At 39.6% G+C, this 16194-nt stretch overlaps 1 protein-coding gene across 3 annotated transcripts in view; it reads left to right on the top strand.

The window, feature by feature from the left end:
- The window catches only part of Syt16 (synaptotagmin 16), a 274838-nt gene that overhangs the window by 255858 nt on the left and 2786 nt on the right, over positions 1-16194 (top strand). For all 3 annotated transcript variants that reach the window (XM_015986341.3, XM_076550880.1, XM_076550881.1), the window contains one exon: positions 1090-1279. In XM_015986341.3, the coding sequence (XP_015841827.1) occupies positions 1090-1279 (190 nt within the window). The remainder of the gene's footprint in view (positions 1-1089; positions 1280-16194) is intronic.

Below are 16194 nucleotides of genomic sequence, written 5' to 3' on the forward strand. Positions count from 1 at the left end.
TGTAAGGCCCCTGTTGAGACCACTAGCCATTCTGCTTATAAATCATGATCCATGAAAGCCTGGAGGTTCTTGTAGAAACACACATGGTTTGGTTAAACTGCTGCAGTCCCCTGGACACGCACAGCATTTGATTCCTTATATTGTTTTTGCTTATTGAGATGCTGGCAAGAAGCTTTAGAAAATAATTTCAGACGCAGACAAGAACGATTTAAGAGAAGCCCCGCGCACTTGTGTGCCATGGAGGAAGTGGCATGCTGGAGGGACTGCTGGGCTGTTCTCGCCAGCCAGGCTGATGCCCACTCATGTTCCTCAGTAAGAATCGGTGTCTTCATTTATCTTGTCCTCTTTTTGATATGCCCAGTGCATAACAATGGCACTCAGAAGTGTGTACATGAATAAACATGAGAGCAAGCCTGGGCTCTTTTCTGGGTTCACCTGCTGCCACCCGGGTTACCAAGATCCACAGTCCATGTATTTGATCTTCCATCAAATATCACATAGTAAAAGTGCTCATTTCCTGTGTAAATTTTTTTTCCATAGGAGACAAAAATTCCTATATGGAATGCACTTCTTTAGCAGCAGAACCAGACGCCAGGTGTTTTATATACTGGCCAATACCCAGTGGTCATTTCTTTTATCTTTGTGACAAAGCATCTTCTGTATTGCCTTATTCATCAGGAGTGAAGAGAACAGAGACAAAGCCCAGGCCTGGAGTGGGTAGGTTCCACAGAAACATTTAGGAGCAAATTACACAGGAGGGAATCTTGGCCTATATTAAGTGTGTTATTCACACTCCATGTATCTTAGAAGGTTTGATTTACACTAGCAATAACATCTTTGTCCATTTTGTCTTTAGAGAGGAAATATTGAATGGAGACTACTCTTGGAATAAATATGTCGGCTAGTACCATAGGCCATCTCATACATGGCTGCCTTCCCTGGCACATTGTAATTCACACTGAGTGCCCATTAGTAGTCTTTGGCAGTCATTGAGACCGGGTCACAATTTCACCAAACATAATATCAGCTTTCTCTCAAAGAGAGGGACGCAGCATGGACCAATGAATTCTTTGTGTTCTTCCCCTCCAGAGTGGAGAGTCTCCGCTCAGCCCATCTGTGGTGTCTCACAGTGACAGTGCTTCATCCACACAGTCGCTGTCTCATGGAGGGGTGCCAGAGCTGTTGGTGGGGCTGTCCTACAATGCCACAACAGGGCGATTATCTGTGGAAATGATCAAAGGCAGCCATTTCCGAAACCTCGCTGCTAACCGAGCTCCTGGTAAGTATGTGTCTGATGCTCTAGCTCTGGTATCTCCAGAGGCAAGTGAAAAGCCTTGTCTATTTCATCTTAATTCTTCAATTTTGTTTTTGTGGTAAAAGATAAATTCGGTATGGCTTGGGTATGTTTTCATGAAGCAATTACCTCTGGCTTTCTTCATGGCTTCTATTTAATTAGAAGAAAGACTTCTATGGTATCTAAATATATCTTGACATGATTTAGAATGATCTGTGTGTCTATATTATTTAAGGAAAAAGACTGAAGCCTTTCCAGAAATGTAACATGCATGGGAATTGAAATCTGCCAATATTTTACAAGCCCTCAACTGTACAGAGGCAGAACTCTGACTTTGGGGGAGGCAGACAGAGCTGGGATTGAATTCCAGCTCTATTATTACCCGTTCAGTTTACTCAGATCTTGCACAATCAGTCTCTTGAACCCTTCTTGGCCCACTTGGAAAAAAATGCCTCCTTGATAGGCATGGTATGATATTTAAATACATAAATTTATGTGAAGGACTTAGCATAGTGCCAAACAGACACTGAGCATACAGAAATGTTATTAATGGTTATATGGTAAAGGGAATAGATCTGGGGCAATGCAGGACTGTCTCATCAGGAAAATGACTACTTCTGAGGTAACTATTAGGAAGAAATGCTTAGGACAACACTTTTCCCCCAATAAATGGAGATCAAGGTTCAGGAAGAGTCAAATAACTGCTGCTACCAGTTGCCTCAATAGCCCTCCAAACTAAGAAGTTGGATAATGAACATTGAAATAATGCTGCTATGAAATTACCTCAAAATTTTGTGATTTTAGTTACTTGCTAAAGAAGCTTTAGAAGATGAACTTCTGATTTTTGGACCTCATGTAAATATATCTAATTCGAGGAATATATTTTGTATCTGGAATGCTAGCTGCAAGAGAGTCAGAAACATGCTGTAGAATTAGTTCTAGCCACTTCTGAACAGGAAGGTAAATTTGAAGGTGGGAAAGTAGAAAGGAAGGAATCTGCTTCCCAGGGGAATTAGAATCTCATTAATAGAATGATGAAATCATTGCAAAGTTGATAGTTAGTGAGCCCTGGTGTCACATGGAAGAGGGAGATGAGGAACTAGATAAGAGTCAGCTCCTATAACCGAACCTGAGACTTTTATTGCCCCCCCTTCACTTTGCTGTAGACTACCAATCATCTGTTGTAAGTGGCTATCTTTCTAGTCAAACCTTTAAAGAGAACTAAGGGGCTAGGTCAGCTAGCTAAGCATTTGCTTCAAAAGTATAAACACCCGAGTTCAACCCCCATAACCCATGTGAAATGGTGGTACTCTTGTAATCTCAGCACTGTGGGGGAGGATACAGGAGGATCTCTTAGGCCAGGCAGTCTAATATAGCTTGATTGGTAAGTTCCAGGCCCATGAAAGATGTCTAAAAAGAGGTAAATGATGTTCCTGAGGATGAAACCCAAGGTTGTTCTCTACTGTCCACATGGATGTGAACACACAAGTGCACTTGAGCACATACAAATAAGCATACTCCTCTCATCACACATGCATTAACAAAACTAGGTTGACACCAGCAGAGAAGGCCCCAGAACTCTGGGTAACGGAGTAGACTGGGAGGTGCGTAATCCACATTCCATGTCACCATTCAGGCAGGTGAAAGCTGTTTAGAATGTGCAGTGGGCACTGATTATTAATTGTGCAGCTAGAGGCTCTTTGATAGACCCATCTTTTCTTTCCACAACAGCCTAGTACTTGTTAGGATCCTGATTTAAGGCTCCTCCCCCAGAGCACCTGCCAATCTCCTTTCCCCTGTTGCTGAGATTTGGTAATACCTGAACAATATTTGGGAAATACGAATGATGGAGATGTAAAGAGTGGTGAAGCTGTGCATGATAGACATGGCCCATTCAGGTCCAAGTTAGGAAGCTCTCCTCTGTGTGCTGGATGGTATAGCCAGGGCAGGGGAGGAGAACAGCATGGTGATTGAGAAAGAATCATCTAGAAGCTAACAAACCACACTGTAAACTCAGGTTCTCCTATATATTAGATGTGAGTTACTAAGATATTCTGAATTTGTTTCCTATATATATATTAGGTATGGATAATACACATAGAGCTGTGATAGTGAAGGTTATGCCATCGTATCTTCATATAATTCTATTTTTAAAATGTGGCCAAAGAAGAAATTGTTATAATAATTATTTAAGTCTGAATAGAACAAAAGAGTAAGTCTTAACTTGAAAATGGATTTAATTCCATAAGTTTAAGTTCAAGCACAGGAGTGTAGGATTTATTATAGACATAGTGTCACAATTTAACTTTAACTGTGACTGGCATACTTCATCTCTGAAACCAAAGCATTAGAAAGCAACGCTGTTGTGAGGCTCTTAATTAAAACCGAAACCAAGCAGTGGAAACAAAAGGTTTTTTGTCTATGAAAAATGCTGGTTGTTGAGGAAAAGCCAATTAGGAGGGGATAAGAGTGTAAAAAATTTCTTCGTGGAGCTCCTAAAAGGGACCTCCTGGTACTTTCAAGGACTTGGGAGGCTGACAGTGTTAGCTCTGCATTAGGGCATGAGCACTAACTACATTGGCATCTATTAGGCAAATTTAGGGTATGTATTCGGGTGTTATGAGGTGACTGAGCAGAGTTGGAAGAAATGGAGATGGGAAGAGGCTAGGAGTCAGTAAGTAAAGGAGCTGTGAGTGAGAACAGGGCAGGAAGGATGCAGGGTGCACTGCTACCCACAGCAGAAGAGAGGGAAGGCAGCCAGTGATGCCTTGCCTGTGTGAGTGGATACCCAAGGGCCTGCCTACTAGGGGAGATGTGTGCCTTAGAAATGAACACGAGGCAGGGTCACGAAATACTGCCCTTGAGTCTCTCAGCTCAGGTGTCTCCACCTCTTCTGTAAAAAGGGAGTCTCAGTCCTGCCTTGCAGGTGTCCATGATTGTGGAACAGTGGTGCTTGGGTGAATATGGAGAGGAGGCTAAGCCTGAACATTGAGAACTTTTCTTCTTTGCAGTGTTGTTAAAGTTTTACAGCCAGAAAAGAGACAAAGGTTGAGATTTAGATGTGAGAATCTCTTGCCTTATGACTTATCAGAAAACAAAAGAACTCAGAATTTGCTAGTTAACCCAATCAGAAGGTTATGTGGGGGTCTTCACTTGTTCTCCCTAAGCAAAATAGACAATGTAGAAAAAGAGTAGATGGAATTCGGGGTTTTTTTTTATTTTTTTATTTTTTATGAGAGCCTGAGAGGAAACAGGCAGTCCAGTTGTAATCAGTTCCCCCACACCTAAGGTAGAATCCTCGGCGAGGGGGACTCAGCAGGCCAAGGGAAACAATGGTGGAGACATGAGTCACAGCAATTAGAGACCATGCCAAACAGAGTCTTCTTATCCTTGGTTTATCACCAAGTGGCTGAAACCAGAAGGTCTCATGATGTGGAGAACATGTTCATGGTTGCCAGGGCTCTCTAGAGTAACAGAACTGATAGAATGAATCTCTCCATGTATGTGTATTTATATACATAATATACGGGATTTATTAGAATGCCTTGCAGGCTGTGGTCCAGCTAATCCAGTGGTGGCTGTCTATGAATGGAAGGTCCAAGAATCCAGAAGTTGTTCAGTCTCTGAGGCTGGATGTCTCACATGGTCTATACTGAAGACCATGTGAGACATCATGAATCCTGAAGAAGTAGGCTCTAGTGCCAGTGAAGGAATGGATTTACAAGTGAGAGTGAGAGCAAGCAGGCAAAAAGAGAGAGCTTCCTTCTCCCGTGCCATTTACATAGGCTGCCAGCAGAAGGTGTGGCCCAAATTAAAGATGGATCTTCCCACCTCAAAGATCCAGATTGAAATTGGGTCTTCCCACTTCAGATGATTTAATTAAGAAAAATCCCTCACAGGTGTGCCCAGCTAGTTGGGTTTTTGTTAATCCCAGGTATAGTCAAGTGGACAATGAAGAAAGAACAGCTGTCACAGTGGGAAGGAATAGAGGCCAAAACAGCCATTTTGGCCACCTGGAAGTTTCTTGTCTAATTTGGCATGCTGTGACATTCCAGCAGTTCCTTCCCTAGCATCAACCTTAAGCCAAAAACAAACAAGCAAGTGTGTGCAATAATTTCACTGTTCAGAAATACTGTAATTGCCAGTAAGGTAGTATAAGCTGGTCTACAACTCTTCTAGTGGAAAAAAAAAAAAAGGGAGTCCAGGTTCACAGCTGGAGGAAAGGTGAGAGAACAAGATCTGTTATCTGGTAGCTCTCTGAAATCCCCACGTACTTTACAAATTCCTTTGCATAAGATATTAGTACTAGTCAGAAACATTTGATTGTCTTTTGAATTTGGTTTCCTGGAAAAGCAATTCACTTGAGGTTTAACAGATCTCCTCTGCTGTTAGCACAGGCCTGCCACCCAGTTATTGCTTGGCCTTGACATTTGATTGAACTTCTCCGAATTTAATTTCCTTCTCTATTAAATAAGATTAACAAAGGGATTCCACAGACACACAGGCATTGACATCTTTTGAAGAAGTCATCTATTCTGTTGGCAACTTCCCTTTTTCTGTCTCCGCTCTGCCTTCATTGACAGTGTGTCTCTGCACTGTGTACGTGTGTGTATAGAGCCACATACAATGGTACTTGTCAAAAGCTATCATTAAGACATCCCCTCCAGTTAAAACCAGCAAGTCTCCCAGCTTCGCAGCATGCCCATGATTAGTCACATGTGATAATTACAACCCAAATGATAATACTTAACAGCAGCAGTGTATTAACCTTGTTAGGCAGTCACAATAGCGGAGTGCAGGAAAGAAAAACAGAAAAGCAAACCTGAGCTGCCTCTTGTTTGCTGTGAAGAAGTGAAAGCTAAGAGTACAGTTTACAAATAGAGTGCATGGGGAAAAGGATTCAACGAAAATGGGCATGTGTGGGACAGAGGCCTTCTTTTAGAACCGTTTTAGTTAAACAGTGTTTTAGCAGCTACTGTGTGCTTATAATAATGGTCAGTTCTCATGAAGATTGAGATATGGTGCCAACTGACGAGGTGCATGTGTAACTTTTTTTTCAGTTGTCACAACAAAGTCAGAAATTATTAAAAGTGGTCTGGAGATGTACTAAATTGGTAGAATGTTTGCCTAGCATGGATAGAGTCCTGAGTTCAGTCCTTAGGGCAGCATCCATCAGGAATGGTAGTGTATGAACTTGGTAGAGGATGACAGATCATCATCGGTGACATGGCAAGTTCAAGCCAGCCAGAGACACATGAGCTTAGTCTAAAGAAAAACAATCTTAAAAGCAACAGGGAAAAAAACAGCATTATATGTCAATTATATCTGAATGAAGACATTTAAAACCATGGTTAATGAGGGTAAACTAACTGAGGAGATGCACTTCTCAACCACAGAACTAAAGTCTCACGAAATAAACGCTCAATGTGTCAGTTTGTTCTTTGAGTGAAGGAGAAAAATAGACTTTGTCTTGAAAGTTGAAAGGGATTAATCACTGAAAGAATACTAAATAATATATTGCAGGGAGGAGGAAAGAGGAATTAGAAGGAAGTAATAGATGCAGGAAGGAGTCGTGAAGAAAGGAATTGACAAACACATGCATGAGTGTAAGCCTGCACGTGTTGTGTGAGACAAAACAGGAACCGTAGTAAACACGATCAGTGTTGGGAATTAAACAGCAGAGTGGAAGTCAAATCCTAGGCAGATGTAACATGAAGGATGGGGAAGAGAGTTGGCAATCAACGAATTCTAAGATCTTCATTTGCTTAAGAGATGATCACATATGGTCAAATGCTTCTTGACAAAGATGCTAAGATTGTTTAGCAATATATATGTATATGTGTGTGTGTGTGTGTGTGTGTGTGTGTGTGTGTGTGTGTGTGTGTGTGTGTGTGATTATATATAATGGGACTGGGAAAACTAGATGCATTCAAAAGAATGAAGTTGAATCTATACCTAACATCATAAACAAAAGTCAACTTGGAAAGGATCAAAGACATCAACATAAGGCCCAAAATGCAAAATTCTTTGAAGGAAACAGCAAAATCATCACAATGTTGGACTTGGCAATGATTTCCTGTACTTGACACTAAAGGCACAGGCAGTGAAATAAACACAGACAAATGGGAACCAAAAGGCAACAGCAGGGGCTGGCAGGATGGCTCAGTGGGTAAATGCTTGCTGTGCAAGTATGGGGACCTGAGTTTGGGTCCTCAGAACCCACGTAAAGGGAAACGTGGAAGCGTGGGCGTGTGATCCCCAGTGTTCCTATAGTGAGGTAGAGGTGGAGACAAGGGAATCGCCAGAAGCTCATGGGCTAGCTGGCCTAGTTACACACCTGTTTCAGACAAGGTGGAAGGTGGGGACTTTACACTGAACACTGTCCACTGACCTCCATATATGTATTGTGGTACACATTCACACATATGAACATGCACGCACATATACCCATATTCACCCACACATGCACACAAAGATTAAAGAAAAGATAACAGTAGAATAATGAAGTAACCAAAAAAATGTGAGAAATAATAATTATCTATTTGAAAAAGAGATTTGTACAGAGAATATATAGATAACTCCTCCTAAAACTCAATAGCAAGAAGTATGATTTTGAAATGGGTAAAGGACTTACGCACTCATCTTTCCAGAGAAGATATACCAATGGCCATGAGGAGTGTGAAACTATGTTCAACATCACCAGTCACAGGAAAATGAAACACAGACTCGAGTGTGATATTAGGACCTGCTGGATAGCTGTAATCAGGACTTCTCAAGTTATAAGAGTTAGACTGTAGGAAAACTGAGACCTTTTGCATTGTGCGTAGATCAGCTGGTGTGGAAAACAGTAAGACAACTCTTAAAAATATATTGAATTGCTGTCTGATTGAGCCATTCCTCTTGTGAACATATACCAAAAAAGAGTTGATAGCAGGATCTTGAGGTATTTGCACCACCGTGTTCACATCAACGTTACTCACAATAGTTAAATACAGAAGCAAAGAAGCGTCCACTGGCGGATGGAAAGGCAAGTGGAACATAACAGTACATTAACCTAGGACATGTTCAGCCTTAGATAAGGTAGGGAATCCTGATATGTGCTACACTCTACTTAAACCTTGAGGACATTACACTAGTTAAATAAACCACACAGAGCTTACTGCATGGTTTGTTTACATGAGATAAAATTTAGAATAGCAGGAATTGGGGACACAGGCTGTAGGGTTTCACTGCCAGGGTTGGAGGGGAGAGGGACGTGAGTTAGTGTTGAATGTGCTTGGGATTTCAGGCTTTGAGAGGTGGAAGAGTTCTGGAGATGGGTGGTGGTGACGATTTCATGACACTTTCTATTCAGTCCCACAGAGCAGTGGTCGAGATGGTAGATTTTATTTTAATGGTGCATTTACTAATGGGCTTCGTAAGGACACTTTGATGTAAATCTGTTGTGTACTTTGGCATACTGAGCCCCACAGCCTTCTCCCACTCCCCCTTCTCACTGGACCTTTCTGCTTCTACTTTCATGGCACATATACATAGAGGTTTTACTATGGCTGTAGAAAAACCTAGGATTTATAAATTTAAAAAAACGTCGTATTTGTCTTTCTGGGTCTGGTGTGTTTTACTTAATAGGATGTTTCCAGTTACGTCCATTTTTTCCTGCTATCAGCATAATTTCATTCTTTATGGCTGTGTAAAAACCCATTATGTATACATGCCACTTTTTTCTTAGCTCGGCTCTTAGGCACAGTGTTGCAGTAAGCATGCTGCACAAATGTTTCTGTGGTTTACAGAATCCAACCCCTTCAGCTCTATGGCTGGATCATATGGATGGGCTGTTTTTAGTAGCCTAACGGACCTCCATACTTATTCCCATCATGGCTGTGCCCGTTTGCACCCCCAGCAACAGGATTCAGGAATTTTCCTTTTCCCAGTCTCTCCAGCTTCTATTATTTGTTTTTTGGACGGCAGCCTTTCTGAATGAGATGACATGGAGTCTCAGTGTAGTTTTAATTTGCATTTTCCTGGTGGCTAAACATGTTGAACGTTTTGAATGTGCTTATTAGCCATTTGTACTTCATCTTTTGAGAACTGCCCGCTCATTTCATTAGCCCATTTCTAGACTGGGTTGTTTGGTTTCCCACTGTTCCATTGAGTTCTTTGTGTATTTTAGCCACTTCTCTGTCAGCTGTGTAGCTAGCACGGATTTCCTCCTATTCTGAGGGCTGCCTCTTCATTTGATTTTTTACCTTTGCTTTACAGAAGCTCTGTGATTTTTTGCGTAATCTCAGTTGTCAGTCCTTGGCTTTCTTTCCTGGGCTAGTAAAGTCCTTTTCTGAAAGTTTTTGCCTGTACTTCTGTCTCTCCATGTCCTCCTCCCCCTGAGTACTTCCACTTGCAGCTCTTACATGAAGGTCTTTGATCCATCATTTTGAATCGATTTTTTGTGCAAAGTGAGAGAGAGGGACCTAGCTTCATTCTTCTGCATATGGAGAGCTCTAGTTTCTCCAGTGACATTGGTTGGAAAAGCCCGGGTCTTCTATGGTGCATACTCTGCCATCTTTGTGACAAAGCAGGTGGCTGTGGCTGCATGGGTTTATATCAGGGTCGTCTGTTCCACTCCATTGGTCTACATGACATGCTGTTGTTCTTACGGCAATTCTTAAAGCATAACAATATCAGCTATGGTGAGAATTATTCTTTTTTTTCTCTCAGAACTGCTTGGTTAAACTTTCTAGATACTGGGAAAATGTGTTACAAAGATAACAGAGGGTATTATAAAACCAGACTAATAGGCCACACAAGAATTGATTGTTTAAACGGATGTCATGTTCAAAGAAAAATATTCAAAAAGAAGATATTAGGAAGCCAAGGTATGTGGAATCAGGGACTATATGGGGACTTTCTCAGCCTTCTGCCAAATTTTGTTTATAAACCTAAAAATACTCTCTAGTAATGAACTATAGAAATGACCCCTAAAAATATAGTCTTTTTATTCTTTGTGTCTTTTACATCATGCAACTCAATCCCATTCATTTTCGAGTTCCTTTATATCTACCCTCTGCCCTTGCAACCCCCTCCCAATAAAATTTAAGAGAAAAAAAAGAAGAAAAAAGGGAAAAATCAATCTCATCATGAAAGCTGTAGTGTGACCCAGTGAGTCACGCAGTAAATCCTTTTGTCCATACATCTTTACTTACAAGTGTTCACTGCAGAGTCATTGGTCTGCGTCGAGGCCTCTGGTTTCTGCTACACTATCCATGCTGGGCCCTCCCTGGACGCCTCTTAAATGTCCTGTTGTTGCCCAGGTTGTTGTGGAGATCCTGCAGCTTTGGGTCTGCAGCTCTGGCCCCTTCACGTGCTCCAGCAGATCACAGATGGGGTGGATGTCGGGGTGGGCCAACTCATAACCTGGTTCTGGGCCTGGGTAGCTGCAGGCTTGGTCAGCCTTCCAGCTCTCCCTTGTCCTCACCACCAGGGTGAGCTCTCCAATGTGAAGCAGTTGGTCCAGCAGACCCAAAGCTGCAGGATCCCCATGATATAGGGCAACAACAGGATATTCAAGAGGAGTCCCACTGAGGGCCCAGCATCCATAGTGTAGCAGAAACCAGAGGCCTCAACCCAATGAACACTTGCAAGTAAAGATATGTGGATGAAAGGGTTAACTGTGTGACTCACTGTGTCACACTACAGCTTCCAAGATGAGATTGATTTTTCCTTCCCTTTTCTTTTTTCTTTTTCTCTTAAATTTATTTTGGGGGAGGTCACAAGGGTAGATGATGAATACGAAGGGATGGGAAAAGAATGGGATCGAGATGCAAGATGTGAAAGACACAAAGAATAAATAAAAAGAAAGTTAAAAAATGCTTTCTAAAGGCTTGTTAAAAATTAGAAATTTAGGAAAATGGAAAGCAGAAATACTGATTAATTTTAGATAATAAATTATAGTGCATGGTAAAATCTTAATCCTCCAAAGCAACATAGAGAACAAGAATCAAGAAAATTCAATTCAGCTGATATAAAATAGATGAAACATTTTATAAGTCTAGGAAATAGAAAACAAATAGCACAAACCAAAGCAGTAATAAATAAATACATCATATAATATATATAATATAATATAATATAATATAATATAATATAATATAATATAATAATAAAACATCAACAATCACAAAAAATACAAAAGGATAAAACTGCCACATAAAATTTGCTAATTGCTAACAAAATTTGACTTAGCTTTGCAATGCAAGAATGACGCAATATTAGGAAATCTGCTGGTATAATTGATATGTTAACTCATTCATGAGAAAACATGACTGGCTTCCTCAGATACAAATAGATTTTTGACAGAGTTTTCAAAAAATAAATATAATATCAAAAGATTTTTAACACAGGATTTTGATGAAATGCACAATTTCTTAATGAATAAAATAACTCAGCAGATGTGTAGTATAAGATGTGTTAATATCGATTAGGCTATGATGCTGTAATTGATAGATCCTACCATCTCAGCACCCTAACGCAGCAAAACATGTTTCCCCCCAAGTCTAAAGTAAGTCACATGACTTCCCTTCAAGCTCTAAGGAGATATGAATATATATATATATATATATATATATATATATATCACACACACACACACACACACACACACACACACACACACACACACACATGCACTCCCTGAAGGGGGAAAAGACAGTCCGAGAGATTGGGCTTGAATGGAATTGGTTGACTGTAGAGATGACTGAAGACGACAGTGCCATTCATATGCCATTGTTCAGAACTCAGTCACATGGTCCAGACAATTTATATTGTCTGGAAGGCCACTGTTTAATTAGATATTCACTGTGAATTAATATTCACCTGGCAACCTTTAGTAGGCCTTTGTTTTACAAGAAAACTTTAAAAATCTATCTCTTACTCTTTGGAGATGTAAAACAATCAGGTTTCTAAATACTGAAAGGTTTAAATTTTTATGCTATTTCCTCAAATATGGGTTAGTTCTACTTGGGTCAGTTCCTTTCCAAGGCTATCTTTTCCCTCTAATCACCTAAATTAAGCCAATCACACCAAAATACATGCTTGTAAATTCCAGAGTGTGCAGAATCCCTTTCCCTAGAGCTACGTGTTCATTGGGTATGTGTTTTCCCTTCTAAGTTGCAGCTTTACCCTCTTGGGGGTATGGGTTGCCACTCTTTTTTTTTTCTTCTTCTGCCCTTTGATCCTAACTTCTTAATGAATTGGCCCTGACTTCTAAGTCAATTCTCACATTTGCTTTTTATGAAGGCAGCATTCCTGTTGAGATTACCTGTTACTGTATGAGTCACATTTTTGTCTAGAAAATAGAGAATTACGTAGTACATGGTGTCAGAGGATGTTTAACTATTAAGATCTGTCAGTGGAAGGCAGGAGGAATACCACCAGGAAAACTTTTTTTTTTTTAGGAATCTGAAACACAGATGCCACAGGACTGTTCTTCTGTGTGCACACAGTGGAATGTTTCTCAGGAGTTCCGAACACATTGGGCAGTCTCTTCCTCTGTCAGCCATTAATGCTTCCATTTTCTTCTTTTACTGTCTCTTGTGGGTAGCATTCATTGGTGGAGTCTAATTGGGATTTGACTGGCAAGAATTTAGGGGATTTTAGTTTTCAGGATTCATGTCTCTTTGATACAAGAGAGTCTTAGAAAGATGTATATCTACTAATATGTGGCCCAGCAGGAACTTTATTAACTTGACAATAACATTCTAGGCAGCTTAATAGCATAAGATATAGGAATAAAATAGGTAAAACATGAAAGGAAGAAGTGAAGCTGACATTATATATGTAGAAAATTCAATTGCCTGAATTAAAACACAAGAATATCTACCAATTTGTACAAATTTGAAGTAGTACTTGTACCAAATTACTTGTATTCAAATACATCAGCAAAAGTTAAAAAATAGTTTAAGAATATTAGTATTATAATGGCAATACATCATCTAAGATTCCAAAGAATAACTTTAAACTGAGGTCAAGTTGGAAAATTATAAAAGGAATAATAAAACATTTTGGGAGAAATAACAGAAGGGAATTAAATTGGTAAGTTGATAGATATACCATGTTCATTGATGAAGATATTCCATACATTGTAACAACAGCTTTTCCTATATTAGTCTATATCTCTAGTACAATTCTAGTTCAAATTCCAACAGTTTTAAAATTTTTTAAATATTTTATGTGTGTGTGTGTGTGTGTGTGTGTGTGTGTGTGTGAGAGAGAGAGAGAGAGAGAGAGAGAGAGAGAGAGAGAGAGAGAGAGAGAGAGAGAGAGAGAGAGAGAGAAAGAGAAAGCGAAAGCGCAGTGGGAGGGACATGACAACTTGAATTTGTTCTCTCCTACCAAGTGGGTTTGGGAGAATTGTCAGACCATCTCAATAACCGCTGACAATGGTTTTTGAACTTGACAGGATGACTCTAAAATTCATGACCAAGAGCCAATTAAAACAAGCTGAAGCTTAAAGTAACTAAAAATCACAGTTTAAAGATGACATAAGGATTAGCTTATATAAAGTTTAAAGATACATCTTAAACACAACACAGGGGTTATCTAAAACAGCAAGACATATTTTGAGCCAATTATAATAAATATCATCAAACCTGAACCCTGGAGACCTGCTGGACATCATGATTTTTTTTTTTTGCTGAATAATTTACTGAATACTGCTTCTCATTTAAAAAAAATAGATAGCTCCTTATCTCACACTAAAATATTAACTTTAGCCAGATTAACGATCAAAGGAGAAAAATTAGAATTTATAGAAGAAAATACAAGAGACTGTGGAGTTGGAGTAGGGTGTTCTAGTTGTAAAAATAAATAAATAATAAAGCATTCCCTGAAAATAAGACATTTATAAACTTCACAATAAATTTAAAAATGCTACCGAAGTTGCTGCAAACACAACAGGAAGGGAAGCTCATGACAGGGAGAAAATACTGTCAGTAGACACAAGTGGCAAAGGTTTTGCCATCTAGAATTCCAGGGAACACAGACATCCACTGACATCTCTGGGAGAGACTGTTAACTATCGATACAATGCACATGGAATGGGGAGGGCTTTATGTTTCTTGGTTGTTACAAACATCCTTTCGTTAAGAAAATGGATGAGCAAGTTGGGATTCATTGATACACTGGGACAGTCCATATGGAAATAAACTCATCTGTCTCATACATATAGAGATAACACTTAAAATTTTAATGTTGAGTGAAGATATATATTTAGCTGGGTGCTGGCTATGTTATATGATAATTTGTGTCCTCAAAGTGGATAAAAAATAATGTGTTCTATTATAACACATATTCGAAGTGTCATGTGTGGAACTGCAAGCCTAGGATAGCACTCTACAAAGCTGGTGTCCTCTACTGAAATTGTTTATAATCATAGCCTTTTGCAGGTTTTCACTGAAAGATGTTTTTTTCATTGACAATGTATTTCTGTTGTATAGTAAAATATTAATATATTTTCATTATTAAACTGCTATATGGCTATCAAAAAAATGAAAATGTTTCAGGAAGATATACACTAGAGTGTTAAATATGTTAATGTACAAAAATGCTATTAAGTATGTTTTGGATTTCTTTTGTTTCCATGTGGTGAAGGTCTAAAAACATACATTGGAAGTGATGAACTACAACTTTAGACGTTGAACATTCCAAAGAGGGCTGCTCAAGAATCATCAATATGGCTACTTTTGAGAGAGTTTTACTATGTAGCTTAGAACCCACCATGTAAGCCCAGGCTGGGTTCAAACTCATAATAACCCTTCTGCCTGGGCCTCTCAAGTCCTGGAATTACAGATGTGAGCATTATACCCAACTTCTTATTTCTTAAAAGACAAACAAAACTCAGAAAATATCAGTAGCAAGTGTGAAAAATGTTAACCATCCCAAATGGGAACATGTGATAATAGTTTCTCTATTCTTACATGTATTTAAAATGCTCTGTAAATACTAATATACTAAAAAGGAACAGAGAATTAAATGGCCAATTACCTTTCACTTGCCCTGTTTCCCAGATACTTGAGTCATACAGACCTCTGCTCTGGAGGCTCACTCTGTAGTAGTTGGTAGAACATCCCCTGAAGTTTTACTCTGTATATTTGGTACAGCATCCCTGAAGGTACAGTACCCCTGGAGGAGGCTCACTCTGTAGTAGTTGGTAGACCATCCCTTGAAGGTTCACTCTGCAGTGTTTGGAATAGCATCCCTGGAGGCTTACTCTGCAGGAGTTGGTAGAACATCCCTTGAAGACACACGTTGCTGTAGTTGGTATAAAGTCCCTGGAGGTTCACTCTGTAGTAGTTGGTAAGCCATTCCTTGAAGATTCACTCTGCAGTATATGGTACACCATCCCTGGAGGCTCACTCTGCAGTTGATGGTAGATCATCCCTGGAGGATCACTCTGCAGTAGTTGGTAAAGTATTGGGTTGTAAATGGGCAGGTGTTTTTGAGTGGGCTCTTTTCTATGACTGTTTATTTCTTTAGTGTAAATGCCTTCTGTGGTACAAATGACATACTTTTGTGCCTTGATAAATTGGGGTTATTAGCTACTATGAATAAAATATAAATATGTTATCAGAGTCACTTCATTGATCATTTTCAGACTTTTAGCCACAATTCTGTTTCTAACTTATATGCGTGCTTCTCTTTAAACATTCAAAATATTAGGGTACAAGTGGCATTTTCCTTTATGCCATGGGACAAATGACCTGATACAAATCACTGCTCTTTCAAAGGACTCTGACCCATTGAGCCTGTGATGATGGGTCTGAGCTACTGAAGGTCGCTATAAAGATACTATAAAGATTTCTGAATCTTCTAAGATGAAGTTTTGTTCAATGTTGGTTTGTAGCTTCTGT

This window comes from Peromyscus maniculatus, chromosome 14, assembly GCF_049852395.1.
Source record: "Peromyscus maniculatus bairdii isolate BWxNUB_F1_BW_parent chromosome 14, HU_Pman_BW_mat_3.1, whole genome shotgun sequence".
Lineage (NCBI taxonomy): Eukaryota > Metazoa > Chordata > Mammalia > Rodentia > Cricetidae > Peromyscus > Peromyscus maniculatus.